This window comes from Colias eurytheme, chromosome 5 (genome assembly GCF_061535395.1).
Source record: "Colias eurytheme isolate Ceu_HAF_F1 chromosome 5, ilColEury1 Martin Lab GWU primary, whole genome shotgun sequence".
Taxonomy (NCBI): Eukaryota; Metazoa; Arthropoda; class Insecta; order Lepidoptera; family Pieridae; genus Colias; species Colias eurytheme.
Window position 1 is genome coordinate 6,505,999 of NC_142984.1, and position 15,848 is coordinate 6,521,846.

Genomic DNA, 15,848 nt, shown 5'->3' on the forward strand with positions numbered 1-15,848 from the left:
TACTCGGTTTACTCGAAGTTTCACGTGGGGCTGGCTGGGGCACTGGAATAAATTGTCAATGTCACTTGTCAGTTCAGCTAAAGACTAAAGTTAATTTGCCGTCAATGTCAATACAAATCTTAGAGCCATAGATGATGCACTATGCGTAGAGCCATCAAGCTTCATTCAAACATGGATTTCATGAGGTAAATTAGGGTGAGTAACATAAATTCACGTCCCGCATCCCTTGCGATTAGTTCGCTCGCTTACGCTTAGCCCTATCTTTGTCCACGGCCACACGACGATCGTAAATTCGCAAGACGAGCGGCTAACACGATAATTTAATTTCCATAAAAGGTACACGAAGTAAATCACATAACGGCTCCTTGTACTCGGTGCAGTGTTTTGGCTATTTCTGCGCAAGATGCAAACATTAATTGTCATGCATTATAAATTATAATGTGGACTACGCAAATTTCCTTCACTTCCCAACTAGAAGCGAATAATTAATGAAATGAAAACACCGGTGTAAACCACATGAAAACTAATAACTGTCAAAGCTTCTTTTGGCCCACTAATATGTACACTAGAGATTTCAGTATGAACATTAACTTGTAACAAGAAAATATGACCTTGAATGACGCCTGTATTTTTTTTATCCCTTTCACACCTAAATTTAGGTGTGATACACTATAGTAGAGCCATTTTAATAGGCAACATTTGACAGTTCAACAAAATTCAACAACGTAACCTAGTAACGACGACGTAGAATAACATGATATTTCGTTTTGTTAGAACTGCACATTTGCTTAACTTTTTTCAATTACGATTACATATTTATAATAATAATGTCCGATACAAGTAATTTTAAGATTAATTGATTTTACTGATAAACCATGCTAAACATAATAAACAATTTCGGATTTAAAGAACTGACGTCGCTACGATTTTGTGTCAATAAACCTTTTTTCTTTTTAAATACCAGAGACGTTACTCTAAAAATCGAAATCTGACATCTAGAATCGAATGCATTGATTACTTGTGAATAAAAATCACCATAAATTAATAAATGTGTTGTGTTTTTTTAATTATGTATTATACTTGTCTTATTTTGCTCTTAAAATTTACGAAAGAAAGTACATATTGCACGCCTCATAAGCGAGGCGTTGAGGTGGGTACTACTGTCACTTCGCGCAAAACATCTGATTTTTCAAACTTAAAATGTCTTTATGTATCATACATTGCACTTGTAAGATAATACATACACACACATATTAAGAAAAAACACTATTTTTAACGTTCATGATATTTTTGATGTCATTTTTGTTATTTAAACTAGTTAAAAAACAGTTTAAAAAAGTTCTGTCTTGGACGTCCGTGTGTCTGTATGTGCGGATCCTTTTTCTTGTTAACACGATAGCGACCGAAATACTTTACTAATCGAGTCTTTTTTTTTCTCTTACGCTTGAGTATGCTCAGGAATAGAACCCTTTCATTTTTCAGGGTCTGATTCGATGTGGTTTAATTGTTATTAAATAAACAAAAATAATAATTAATAAATATTTATTAAAAAAAAATTATGAGGCGTGCACTTTTGGATTTTCCAAATTATTATATTAATGGGATTCGCCTGATGAATTTTAAAATTGACATGTGTTTCAAGTTCGATTGACAAATGTTTCAAGTGCGTATCGATTAATTCACTTTAATCGATGTTTTGAAGCAAGTTACCTCTCTTCAAAGATAAAATTGATAGACGTCAAATGTTGCCTATTAAATTGGCTCGACTATAGAGATTTCAATGTAGGTGTGAAAGGGATAAAAAAACATACAGGCGTCATTCAAGGTCATATTTTCTTGTTACAAGTTAATGTTCATACTGAAATCTCCAGTGTATAAGTTATAAGCTTCTTGGGCCCACCGATGGCCGCACATACATTTTTTCGTAGGTAGCACAGACTAAGTAGTATACCTACTATGTATTTGAGTGATTTTAAATTCGTAATTTCATTTCAATAAAATGTACGACGAGCAGAATGAAGATGAGTAAGAAGTAAAAAGAGAGGATGCGATGCATATCGCTTAACGAAGCGTTTATGTACGTCCGCGTTGTGATGATTATTCTCAGAGCAATAAAAAAATAAATCTATATTGTACTTTCAAAATACCCGAGTTATATAACTCGCCGCAAATATTTAAAACGACGTCCATAAGCCACACAAAAGTACGCAAACCAGTATATGGTACGTTTTCACTAACTTCTTTGTTTCGTATTTTATTGTTAATCCGACTTTACGTTAATGATCCCACGGGATTAGCTTCAGTTTGAGCCACGTTTGTACGAAGCTTAAAAAACCAAATAGCCTCCTTGCCATAAAGAAAGAAAAAAAAAAGAACAAAAGCAACTGTCACTGTTATCTACTGTCAAATGTCAATATCACGCTTGTAACTTGTTCATTGTTGAACTTGAAGTGAACGTGAAATTTATGTGATAAACAAATTTTCCGATTTTGTATTTTAACATTTTATTGAATTGAAAATTATATTATTAGCAAATTTATTTAGCTTTAAGAATGAGTTCAGAAAATAAAAATCCAAAATTTAGAGAATTACGTGTATCAAAATCAACATTGAAAGCGATCAAAAGCATGGGTTTTAAATACATGACTGATATACAATCTGAAGTTTTGCCCAAAGCCCTAGATGGGTATGATATTGTGGCTACAGCAAAAACAGGTTCAGGGAAAACTCTATCGTTTTTAATACCTGTTGTAGAATTGGTCAAAAAATTAATGGATGAAGAAACAACAGGTCAGAATTTACCAGGATCATATACATTATAAACCCTTAATTATATTTTCGGTAGTTTAAAAAATTTCTTATTTTCAGCTACCCGTTGCATTATTGTATCACCTACGAGAGAATTAGCAATACAAACCAACACAGTACTTCAAGACTTAATTTCATTCCATGATGGAATGACTTCTGCATTGGTTATTGGAGGGGAGAGTAGAAAAGGACAGAGCAATTTATTAGCGCAAGGTAGACACTTTTAAATATTTGTGACCAAATTTAGGAGTTATTTTTGTAAAACACGATTTACAGATATTATAATATCTAAGACATTAATTATTTTTAAACAGATGTTCATGTAGTAGTTGCAACACCAGGAAGACTTTTTGACCACATGAGGACCAAGGAGTTTAATTATAAACATGTATGTTGTCTTGTATTGGATGAAGCTGATAAAATATTTCAGTATGGTTTTGAGGAAGATTTGAAGCAAATAATCAATCGACTTCCAAGTAAGTTTTAGTATAGTAATCTATATGTTTGTGAAATATATGCATTAACTTTTTGTATATGTAAAAACTTTTTGTATGTGTTTCTATAATTATGTACACATTCTATAGGAGTCAAAATGTGTAATTTTTCATGTAAACTTCATCAATTAATAACATGATAATTTTCTGTGGCTAGCCCAGATACCTTATCAGCCTGAAGAGAATGGTTTTTAACATTAAATATATAGTATACCAATTATCTCAACAGCTTGTGAACCAATTGATGTCATTATACTTCAATAAATGAATGAACTTTGAAAATTTTCAGAGAACAGACAGACAATGTTATTTAGTGCTACACATTCTGAAACAACAGAGGCTTTAATAAAATCAGCAATGAAAGATGATTTTCACACAATAAATACTAATGAAGATAATGACAGGGCAACTGTAGAGGGACTTAAACAAGGGTATTTTATATATTTTTTTATAATTTTGCATACTTGTTTTTTTGTGACTTATAATAGTATTCTATCTATAATTTATTTTTTGGTTACAGATATGTTATATGTGAAACAGAATACAGACTATTTTGGCTACATAAACTGCTGAAAAAAACTCAAAATCAAAAAGTGATGGTATTTTTTTCAAGCTGTAAATCAGTTATATTTCATCATGAGTTTCTATCGAAATATTGCAATATGCCAGTGCTTTGCATTCATGTAAGCTTAATTATATTTAGTTTAAGTATGTATTTAAATATTAATAAACTACATCATACACAAAATTTTACTAGTGAATTGGGTATGGTAAAAATAGAAATGTTTATTTAATTAAGACCTTGTTTGGTTACCTTTCCCATGTTAAGTTATGTTAAGTTTCCCATGTTATTATTTCTATTCTATACTAATATTATAAAGAGGAAAAGTTTGTAATTATGTATGTATTGTTTTCACGCCTTAACCTCTTAACCGATTTTGATGAAATTTGGCACAGACAATCTTTAGACCCTGAAAAAGAACATAGGCTACCTTTTATTGCGAAATATGTACCACGGGCGAAGCCGGGGCGGACCGCTAGTTATTTCATATTTAGATAAAATAATTTATAAATTGCAAATCACTAAACAATGATCTGATATATTTATTTAATGTTTATATTTAAAAATGTAACTAATTCACAGATCATAATCATTATAGGGCAAGTTGAACCAGGCAGATAGAACAAATGTAATGACAAGCTTTTATAATGCAGATAAAATGGCACTGTTCTGTACTGATTTAGCTGCAAGGGGATTGGATATTCCAGCTGTTGATTGGATAGTGCAGTTTGATCCACCTTCTGACACAAATGTAAGTTTTAAATTATCCATTATAATTTTAAGAAGAAACTAAAACATATTATGTGGTTACAACTAACTACCCTCAATTATTTATTTTTTGTTGATGACCACATGCTCTATGCTTAATAATTGGTATATTAAATTAAAAAAAATACTTATAATTTGATCACCTATCACCAAATTTGAAAATTTTAAAAACTTGAACAATGAACATACATTTTTACAGGAATATATTCATAGAGTAGGAAGAACAGCAAGAGGTCTAGGGGCGGAAGGCTGTGCTGTACTATTGTTGAGACCAGAGGAAAAGGAGTTTGTTAATTATTTAAATGAAGCAAAAATTTTCTTAGACAAGTATGAGACATGGGATAAATATAATAATTTACAGCCAAAAGTAAGATTTTATATTTATCAATGTTAAATAATTATCAGTTATCATGATGTGTTATAGTTAATATTTGCAGCCACGTTTATCAATGTCAAATAACTAGTAAATATCATGTGTTATAATGTGAATAAAAAAATTTTTTTTTTAGTTAGATGCTGCAATGGTAGATCCAGAGTTTCATAAAATGGCAGTTGAAGCATTTGAGGGTTACATAAGAGCATTTGAAGTGAAAAAATTGAAACATGTATTTAATTTGCTCAACATGGACATGGATATTGTTGCTAAATCTTTTGGCCTAAAAGGAAAACCTGATGTTGATATAAGTAAGAGTAATACATTACTTTAAATATAATTGATACCAATTTTATAGTAAAAAAAAAAACAAGGTATATGATATAGTGTTGTGTACCTTATAAATTAATGAGGATAGGAAATCAGCCTGTTATAACCTGATAATTTGAGCCTTTTTTGTAAGTAATCATTCATCAAAATTCAAATCCAGGATGCTAACCACTATACCAAATTATTTAGCTTATACTTAAGTGTGTATTTTTAATATGTAATAGGTAAAATGGTTTTTTATTGTTTTAGGGGTTGGCTTCAGTAAAAAGCACAGGCCCAGAAAAAGGAAGGCAGCAATGTTGACTTCTAAACCAATGCCAGATAAAATCTCCAAGGCATAGTTAGAAATAATATTATGTATATATTTTTGTAAATGGATGTAAATAAAACATTTTTTGGTTATAATCCAGTTGTATCATTACATACACAGTACACACCCTCATAATCGTAAGTACAATAAAATAATATATGAATAAAAATATACAGAGATTTTGTGACTAGATAATAATAATATTTTTTTGCAGAATGTATGCACTCATGAATATATATCGAGTTTAAGTCATAGAAGGGTCATAAAAAATCCAATATAAGTATCAAATACTTCAAAATATTTCCAGAAACTATAATAATGAGTACAATACTTTTATTTACATTTTGCTTATTAACATAGTTATCCTAATATTAATACATGTATTTACAGTTTCTTATATAAAGTAGGAACTTTACACTTTTATATTTACGTAAGCACTGTACACTCATAAAATAGTCAAGATATCAGATCAATCTATAGCCCTTTGGTGCAAATTTGTTTTGAATTGTTATTACAAAAGACATGCAGGATCACAATATGATGTTTTTTAAACTAAACCATTTTTATTTAACAATATAGGTAAGGCAGTTAACTTTTCATGATAATTATCAAGTTCTTGAATTTTAGTTATTTAGAGGAATTATCCATTTCATAGATATTATTTCTCACAAGTTTTTCATAACAGTCTTCATGGTTATGTTGATGATTGACAGCATATATCATTGCGTCTATAGTTTCGACAGTAGCAGGGCATCTATTGAGTGAAAAATATTGTACACATCTCCACGAAGTTTTACCATGAGTCGTCGAGTGTTTTGTATAAACAAAATTCATATGGACTAATTGCTTGTGTCCTTTTCGGCTGTATATATACTTATATCTCACTGGAAGCTGGCTGTCAGATGATCCATTAATAACAAGGGATAATGCACCTGCAAAAAACATACAAAACACCGTTCATATTAAATAAATAGTAAACTATAAGTTTTTAGGTTTATTTTGATATATAAAGATTATGATTATATAGATGTGGTGAAATAAAATGAAGATAATATTTTTTTATATAATTTTATTTATTAAATTTAAATATGGATATAAAACGCATTTGTATAAACCTTAGATAATAATCACACAATACAAAATTTTTAATCACTTCAAAAGTACTCATAATTATAAAAATTGGATTTTAAGTATATAATAATCCACATTCATAATGGAATGTAAAAATTTAGTTTTTATTTCTTCGTATTACTAAGAAAAGTCACATATTATGAAGAAAGTTTAAATTTGGAGATCAATAATACAAAAACACTGGGTTACAAAACACACTTAAGATTAGATAAGAATACTTCCACAAAGAGAAAAAGTTCCAAAGTAAAAATTACATTTACTCACAGATATTATACAAAAATAAGACTAGAACATGAGCAAAAAAAGTCTTGAAAATATGGCAGAAGAATAATGGCACCAAAAAAGGTATGCATAATACTGCATTCTAAAAATAGATATTGGCACGCAAAAGCCGAGTTTATATCACAGCTTATATGAAGAAATTGTAATGGTACATTATATGCATTATAATTTATAAAATATATAAAATAGGTATATTACTATGTGTATAATGGTATATTATCTTTTATTTTTTGAAATTCAGTACAATCATGCTAAAGCAACTCTCATTAAGTCTTAAAAATACAATGAGCATTATACATATGTACTTCTTTACAGAATAATATTTATAAAACATATTTTAAAATATTATTTTTTAATCCCTGCAACTTTTTGGAGCTTTGCACAATTGTACTGTTATTTGAAAATTATTATTTTAAAAATATATATTTTTATTTGTGGCATAATTTGGTCCCAAATTTATTGAATCTTTGATTCTTTTGTGTATTTTATCATATCACTTATTTTTGCATCTCTATAATATAAATTTCCTCTTGAGAGGAAAAAAAGTAGGCTTAGAACTAATTAGCGTAGTAATCTCCTTGGAGGTGCGACACTTTAAACACGTCATTAAAATGAACTTCAAAGCATGGCGATTTGCAAAATGGTAATTCACAAGCACTACACATAAATCTAGTATCGCGTCGTTTCCCTATTCGCCAGCAAAGCCGACACGATCTCTGCGGATACTTCTTTTTCCCATCCTCTTTCTGTGGTATGGTGACGAGGCGATGGTCTAAAGCGGGTCTCGTATATTCTTCATTACTAGGCCTTATTGCTTTATTTGATATCTTTCCGTTCACTAAATTTTTCAGATCCAAAAAAAGAGTACTCAACCCGGTACAATCTGAAATCACGATGGCCATTTTCAATTACATTTATTAACAGCAGAACAGTTATATGATGATGTTGAAAATGCCATCGTGTTTTCAATGAATGAAAGGTTTGTAAAAGAAAAGTATGCAAAATATGATTGATGAAAACTAATTAATGATTGCATTTTCAACACAATCTAAACTGCTAGATACAGAAGCAATAGAAGCAAACAAAATGAAAATAATAAGAAAAAATAAGTATATAAAACACAGTTTTATGAAATCAGAATGCACAGAAGTAATTCTACACTAAATCAATAATAAAATTTATGCATTTGATTTCATTATAATACAGGTTTTAGACTTTAGTATAAGTAAGCAAGGGTTTAATCAGAATCAGTGTAATATTGAAAAATTTATAAAATAAAAAAATCTCAACAATTTGTTCAATTCTATAGTAACTAACTAATTAAGGTTCAACTTATTGAATTTTCTCATGATTCTGATTTAACAGATATTCTATAGAGAAAATAAAATGATATTACAAACAAGCAAAAAAACCCCCACCCCAATATATCAATTATAGACTGAATTGAGTGCACTTGCAATGAAAAATAGCATAAATTAGTGTTAAAAAACATTCTAAACAATAACATAATAGGTAAAACTCACTATCTTGTGTTGTTTGCAGATCAAGCGGCATCATCAAGCTTTTCTTTCCTTCTGATTGTGTATCATGGGTTGTGCACACGGCCGGGTCTGTTACAATAATATCACTATCATCACATTCAGTTTTAAGTTCAATCGGAGTGTCTGGCCCTATTTGACTCATATTATTTTCATTGTTATTTTTACTGGGACTCTGAATTGGATTCAAAGATGTTGTTATATCTACAGGATTTTCGTCATATATTTTCTTCAAATTCTCATACGCACTATGTACAGAATGGTTAGATTGTTTACTGTAGTTAAATTTTTCATTGAACTTTTGCCTCTTTTCTGCGTTGAGTACATCTGTATAAAAGTTTTTTTTAAGAAATTCTTCTGATTTCCTTTTGAGTGTGCTGATCTGTTGAAGTTTTTCAATGAATTGCCTGTGTTTCAATATATCAATGTCGTTTGTTTCTTGAGTTTCATTTGGTGAGGTATCATATGTATCGGAGGCACAGGATTCAGTGTTAGGATTATCGTTATGAGTTTCTAAGTTTTGTTGAGGTTCCTTTTCAGTCTCACAACATTCTTCTTCAGTCTGAAATAAGTTACTAAATAGTTGAACAAGATCATATTATATCTAAATGTTTTAATATTATTAATATGGTCATGGTTAACATACTATTAATTAAAACCATTAATTACAACACAATAAATGATATTAAATTTAAAAATTGTTGATGAAAACTCACCTCTTTATTTGTTAATCCCTTTATTTGCAATACTTCAGCTGTACCTATAAAACTAGTGAGATCTTCTCTTTTAACACTAACTTCGCCGTGATACATAAATTGTAACAAATCCCTCATAGCTTTGTGAGAAACATCTCTGAGTACAACTGTAAAAAAAAAAACAAAATAATTAGTTTAAAATTACCAACAAACGTTTATTATTATTAATTTTTGGTTTAAGGAGAAAGGTTATAAAATAATTACCAATAGGATGCTGACAGGGATTCAATTGGAACATTTTCTTGAAGTACGGCGAACATATTGAAAGTATAACTTTGTGTGCTTGGAGCAAGTGGCCTTCTACAGCAATCGTTACATCGACAAATTCACCATTGCCTAATAAGCCCGCGAATCCTTTGCTAAGATTCCCGTGAAAATTGTTCCAAGACAATGAAAATTGTTGGTCCATTTCTGTTTACTAATGAACACTTTAGTATGAAGTATTACATGTTATGATTTATTATTATTTAGAGTATTTTTTCAGATTTCCATAGGTATAACTTTTATTATATTCTACTGCACCGTTGTCCTTGTAAATAAATAAAAACGTATTGGTTTTACAAACTTTTAGAACTCACAAAATTATTGTAGGTATTAATTAATTTGACGTAATCTGTGACAGATCGCAAAAGTCAAAATCAAAAGCGCGTCCCATAATGTTACCATTTGTAATAAAAATAGTTCATATTATTATTATTTGTATAAATACAAATAATACAAAATTAACCTGTGAAATTAACTATACCTAAATTTATTATGTAGTTACTTTAGTATTGTTCTATTTGTGGTTCTATTACTCTAACTTGAATGTGTAGGTTTTGAAACAGTACCTCTATGCCACAGCAGTATGCAGTATCCACAATGTTTGTCCTCAATGGACTCCTAAACCACTTAACCGATTATAATAAAATTCACACACCATGTGCAGTTCGATCCAATTTGAGAGATAGGATAGTTTAAACATGTAGGTACCACGGGCGAAGCCGGGGCGGACCGCTAGTATTGTTATAAAGCAAACCACAATATTGTCAGAATAGCAAAAGTGTCAAAAGATGTATGTACATACATATTAGAAATATAGTACACTAGCTTTTTCAAAGAAAATCCCGTTCCCGTAGGATTTCCGGGATAAAACCTATCCTATGTCCTTTCTCGGGTATCAAAATATCTCTATACCAAATTTCATGCAAATTGGTTCAGTAGTTAAGGCGTGATAAGAAGGCGTAGTAACAGACAGACAGACAGAGTTACTTTCGCATTTCTAATATTACTATGGATTTTTCATGTTTGTTCCTTTTGCAAGGGAAACAACGGAACAGATTTTAATTAGGTATATGTTTTTTAAATATACATACTTATTTATTTTTAATTGGCAGTAATGTAGCTTATACAGCTGTACCAAACCAACACATGCTACAGAAACGTGCCACGTGGCACAATTAAGCTAAATAATAAAGCTAAATAATATTATTATAATCGATAGCTTGTTAGTATGGATGTATGTTTCTTACTTTTTCATGTAAAACCACATAACAGGTATATAAAACGTCCTACTCTTATTGCTGTGGGTGAACCGCTTGTTAATAAATATATTATAAGGTACTTACCTACTTGTATTGCATGCTGTTAAAATATATATTCTTATTTTTTACATTGACCAAAATCAAGCTTATTGTTTTTTTTTTGTTGACGACGCGGTTGGCGCAGTGGTAAAGTAACTCCTACTGAGCCGACGGGCAAATATTTGTGTGATGAACTCAATTATTTGTTCTTGGGTCTGGGACCTGGGTGTTATTATCTATATAGGTATGTATTTATTAAATATTAGGTATATTTATCGTCGCCTAGTACCCACAACACAAGCCTTAATTGAGCTTACTGTAGCTGTGGGACTAGATCGATTTGTGTATAATATTTATTTATTTTTCCGTAAAATATCATTATATGTACTTATATTAGCATTTCGTTTAAGAAAAAATGAAATCATCCAATTTTTAATTGACATGATACCTCCTATCCGCTTATTCCAGTTTCACCGCTAACCCTCGGGAGGAGAAATAGGTAAATAAAGTGTTATCTGATGTGAGAAATACTTAAACCAAATATAATTATGTTATATCGTATAGACTATAGGCACACAGCTATAGGGCATAGGCACCGCTAAAGATCAAGTTTTTCACAGCAAATAAAAAATAAAAAAACGAGAGAGCTGGTTTTTACTTAAATCATAACAAACAAACAAATAAAAATTTAAAAATACATAATAATTTAAGTAGGTTATAGACATACAAATCTGTTTTTATGTTTACCATGTAAAAATTGTTATTATAATTCTTAAAAAAAATCTTCATACTAACCCACCATCCAGTCTTTATCAAATGATACAATTTAGAAGTCAACGCAAGTGATAAACGCAGTTTAAATAATTAAACCTCCCTATAGATAGTTACTTTAAAAGATGTCCATCTGTGCCGAAACGCCAATTAATTAAGCTTTATAAGAGCGCAGTCACCCTGTTTCCTAAGATAGCCGAACCATGACGGGGCACTTTTAATTTTCTGGTGTCACGAGTTATTGCGATAAGGCGTCCCTTTCACCCCTCAGAACGAAAAGAATGCAGTGAATAGCCTTCTTAATAAAAAGCGTAGAACTTTAATCATCAAGTCGGAAAAAAGAATTGGACTTTCATAACAGCTTTGAAAATACATAATATTTTTCGTGCTGTAATATTATCACATTATAATATTATGTATGTGAGTGTAAATGGATACTACACTCAAAAGATAGTTTGATTATAATCTGAAACGAAAAGATAAAATATGGAAAATGACCAGAATTCAGAATTATTACAGTAAGTAGGTAGTTATAGCTACTTCTACTTATACTTGTACATGACTGGTAGATGAAATATGTAAAGCGAATAAAAATATGTTAGAAAAAAAATTACTAGATATAATTATTGTAAATTACCGAACATGATTATTAATTTATGTAGATTACATAGTATGTTTACAACGCGCATTCATTTACAAGTGTTGAGAATTTTCCTGATACTATTTTTTACTATTATCTATTGTCATACAACATTTATCGCATCAATCAATGTACAGGCCATGTCGATAAATAAAAGAGAAACTAGCTGAATGAAAGTTTAAAACCCGCCTGAAAAAAATATTTTCAAGCCAAATATTATTTACTCCTAGGCGGTATGAGAAATATATATTAGAATTGTAATAAATTCTTAAAGCTCTTTTTTGAATATCTTGTCTCTTGTTGTATATTCAAGCCTTTGTTGTTTGCCTTAAAGATATATTTATGATTTTATAAAAGGAATATTTTCTCAAAACTGTAATCTTATTATCAATGTCTATCGCAATTCGCAAATAATATTATGTATTAAAGCTGGTATTGGCCGGTCCCAACGGATATGATGCTACGGTCATTCAGGGGCTGTCGTTGACAGGTAATCGATGTGGTTTGCTAGTTTATTTGGCTATCGATATCGGTTTAGTTTTGGACATGTGTATCTACTCGATATAATCGATGTCAAACCGAAATCGATGTGATTGTGAATTAGGGCGTAATGTTGGGTAAAATTATTTTGGTTGTGTTATGTTGGTTTTACTCAGATTAATATATTATGAGTAGGTAAAAACTATTTAGGTATGATGTGAACTTACTATATCAACCAGAGATCTATTTAAAATACTATTACGTAATAATAATATAATGCGGTGGACAATTTTTAAAACATTAGAAGTTGTTTAATGTTTAAAGTTTAAACGTACTGTACTCCGCATTTATAATTTTTACGAAGCTAAGACTCTGCCATTACGATTTTTCCTTTCTAAAAAAAATAGTGTACCTTGCCGCTATAAATGGTGTTGCAAATAAATCTTGTAAGATCTAGTTTATCTAGAAAATGTTCTAAATATTCACATCACATCAGTGTTAAAACGTATAGTCCTATTATAACGTATTTTATGTCAATATTAAGTTAAATTGGAACTTGTAGCCGACCTATTTACAGGGGAACATTGGAATAGAGTGCTATACACTAACTTTGTGCTTGCTCTATCTTGGAGATTTAGCAGATACTTTGACTACGAGCATGTACGAAGTACCAAGTTCTTACCTTGCAAATAACGTGATGTAAATTGCGATTCGATACGGAGTATCACGTCTACCTATATCTACCGAATATGTTATACATATATGTAAAACATATATTATACATATATTATATACTTATATTATATATATATATATGTTGCATGTGCATATATTTTATATATGTTACGGTCAACTATGTGTTGGCTAGCAATTTGAAACGAATAAAAAGTAATTTTGATTAATGAATTAGTTGTGATTTCTAAAAATTTATTATGTAATCATAAAGAAATTCATATGGGAATGGTATGGGGTTATCGATAACATTCTACGTCTGATATTAACACGCTTTCATTAAAGTAGGGATTACAGTTAAGTATATATTAGTTTATTAAGAAGTGTTAATGATTTGTAAATTAAGTTAAGGTAAGATTTATATTCTAACGGAAAGACGGAAAGCATCTTTCTTCATAAATTCACAGCTTCAGAATACCTACATAAATATTGTAAACGTATTTCTGTACCCATGCTTGTGTAAACAAGGTAAAGATTGTTGAAAATGCATGTAAAGCGCGCTAGACGTCAGTCTATTACACTACATTAAGCTAGTTTATCTCGGTGTCTTTCTTGCCAAGGATTTCTACATATTTTTTGTTTTCCCTGTAAAAACTACAATTGAAACTGACCCATATAAAGCACTTTAATTTGACTATAATATTATCTACATCGATAAAAGTGACATTCAATCAATTAATTTAATTTCAATTTGTGTCATGGAATGTGAGCTGAGCGCGGGTTTTTGTCTAAAAATAATTTTTCATAAAAAAATGGAATGACAAATAAATGATAACAATTGAACTATTCAACCCGTTTCTTAAATCATAGTTTGTAACAACCTTTGGAACAAACCAACTACGTTTCAACTCGGAAGTACAAGGACGTGCCTCTAGGGGTGTTGGAAGTTGGCACCGTGATTGGCCCCATTGTGAACTCAATACCACGTCTTCAGACTACTAACATAAGCCTTTCATAGACGCCATTTAAGCAGACTTGCTTTTACCCGTCATATGCATTTCCATGAGATGACTTCTTGTTTTTGATTATTAGATTTGGAAAATAATGGTTTAATAAAGTTCTTTTAATGAATAAAGTTAGTCGAATTTACTATTGGGGCACATAAACTCTGGCAATGTCAGAACGAATTCTCCAATTCAAGAAAATGTAAATTAAACCCGTATTTCTCAATATTTCACTAAAATTGAAATGACCTACTCCATTGATACCAATATCTGCTTTGAATGGGTTCCAATTAAAGGGCACGAGCATAAATCTCTGGGCTATAAAGCTTAATCACTTTCAATAATAGAGGAAAAAAACAAATTGAAAAATAAATGTTCATCGCCCTCTAATATTTTGCTAAGGAAATAATTTATGTTGACAATTTTACCCGCAATATTCTACGATACTTATAGATTAAAATATAAATGATTATATGCTTGAAAATATATATTTTTCAGAAATTGTTTCTATACGTATCTATTTTTAGTATTTATATTATTCATACTTTAATATATTTGGTGTGCGAGCTAAGTGTTATTTCTATGTATGTTTTCCAATACAGGTAAAAAGTCTAGATTAGAGTGCTGTTTTGGAAAACATCCATGGCAGTCATTGCAGTCATTCTCACGGCACTATAAAGCACGTACGTTTTGTTTTAATCACAAAAGTCTGTCCATTCTTAATATTAAACAGGAACATATTTTCAATACGGGCTTGTTACAGGCAGTGGCTATCAATCTACACGAGACAATGGCAAGCTTTTAAGGGATTGAACCAAAATATAAGCACTCATAATGAATACGTCCGGTTGAATATATCTTAATTTATGTTCCTTTTAATTACTATTTCCAACAGATATACATTTTCCTTTCCACGATAGATTAAAAGTTGAGCATGAAATATATTTACGAGTAACATTTAGTGTGAAGATTTGTTTGGTAATAAAATCTGACTTTTCCTTTTTGATCTCTCTCTTGTCGGTCCCTCATGTCTGAGGATCGTGGTCACTGGTCAGCATCAGGGTTGCATCTGGAGCGGATGATTTGCCTCCACCGGTCTCTGTCCATGGCGTCTCTTACGACCGTGTTAAAATTAGTGGCAGATGAGTTTTTTGATAACAGAAAGTAAATGATTGGATATCGCATATTGTGTATTTTTACTAATAAAGAGGTCATTTCAAATACATCTTTTTTGTTACTCACAAAATGTTGAATATACTTAAAATAAATAAATTAATGTTGTACAGCGTTTTAAATTAGACAACAAAGGACTGTACAAAAAAAACAGTACAATTTTTCACTACCTAATTTTTAAATAAAATATATTTC

General features: G+C 30.4%; 2 protein-coding genes across 3 annotated transcripts; one reads left to right on the top strand and one right to left on the bottom strand.

Moving 5' to 3' along the window:
- The first annotated feature begins 2,450 nt into the window (after positions 1 to 2,450).
- Positions 2,451 to 5,782, top strand: LOC149908502 (putative ATP-dependent RNA helicase pitchoune). The gene is made up of 9 exons (XM_090101988.1): positions 2,451 to 2,790; positions 2,869 to 3,021; positions 3,123 to 3,284; positions 3,592 to 3,733; positions 3,823 to 3,985; positions 4,463 to 4,615; positions 4,832 to 4,999; positions 5,142 to 5,316; positions 5,585 to 5,782. The coding sequence occupies exons 1-9, from the start codon at positions 2,553 to 2,555 to the stop codon at positions 5,674 to 5,676; spliced, it is 1,446 nt and encodes a 481-aa protein (XP_089958114.1). The 5' UTR covers positions 2,451 to 2,552; the 3' UTR covers positions 5,677 to 5,782.
- Positions 5,783 to 5,962: 180 nt separating this feature from the next.
- On the bottom strand, positions 5,963 to 9,931 carry LOC149908503 (uncharacterized). Of its 2 annotated transcripts, none has more exons than XM_090101990.1 (4): positions 9,556 to 9,931; positions 9,313 to 9,458; positions 8,582 to 9,158; positions 5,963 to 6,577 (listed from the first exon to the last, which is right to left on the bottom strand). In XM_090101990.1, the coding sequence occupies exons 1-4, from the start codon at positions 9,758 to 9,760 to the stop codon at positions 6,273 to 6,275; spliced, it is 1,233 nt and encodes a 410-aa protein (XP_089958116.1). In that variant the 5' UTR covers positions 9,761 to 9,931; the 3' UTR covers positions 5,963 to 6,272. The 2 variants fall into 2 exon arrangements, with proteins under 2 accessions (XP_089958116.1, XP_089958115.1); XM_090101989.1 differs by lacking the exon at positions 5,963 to 6,577 and adding an exon at positions 6,734 to 7,941.
- Positions 9,932 to 15,848: the final 5,917 nt, after the last annotated feature.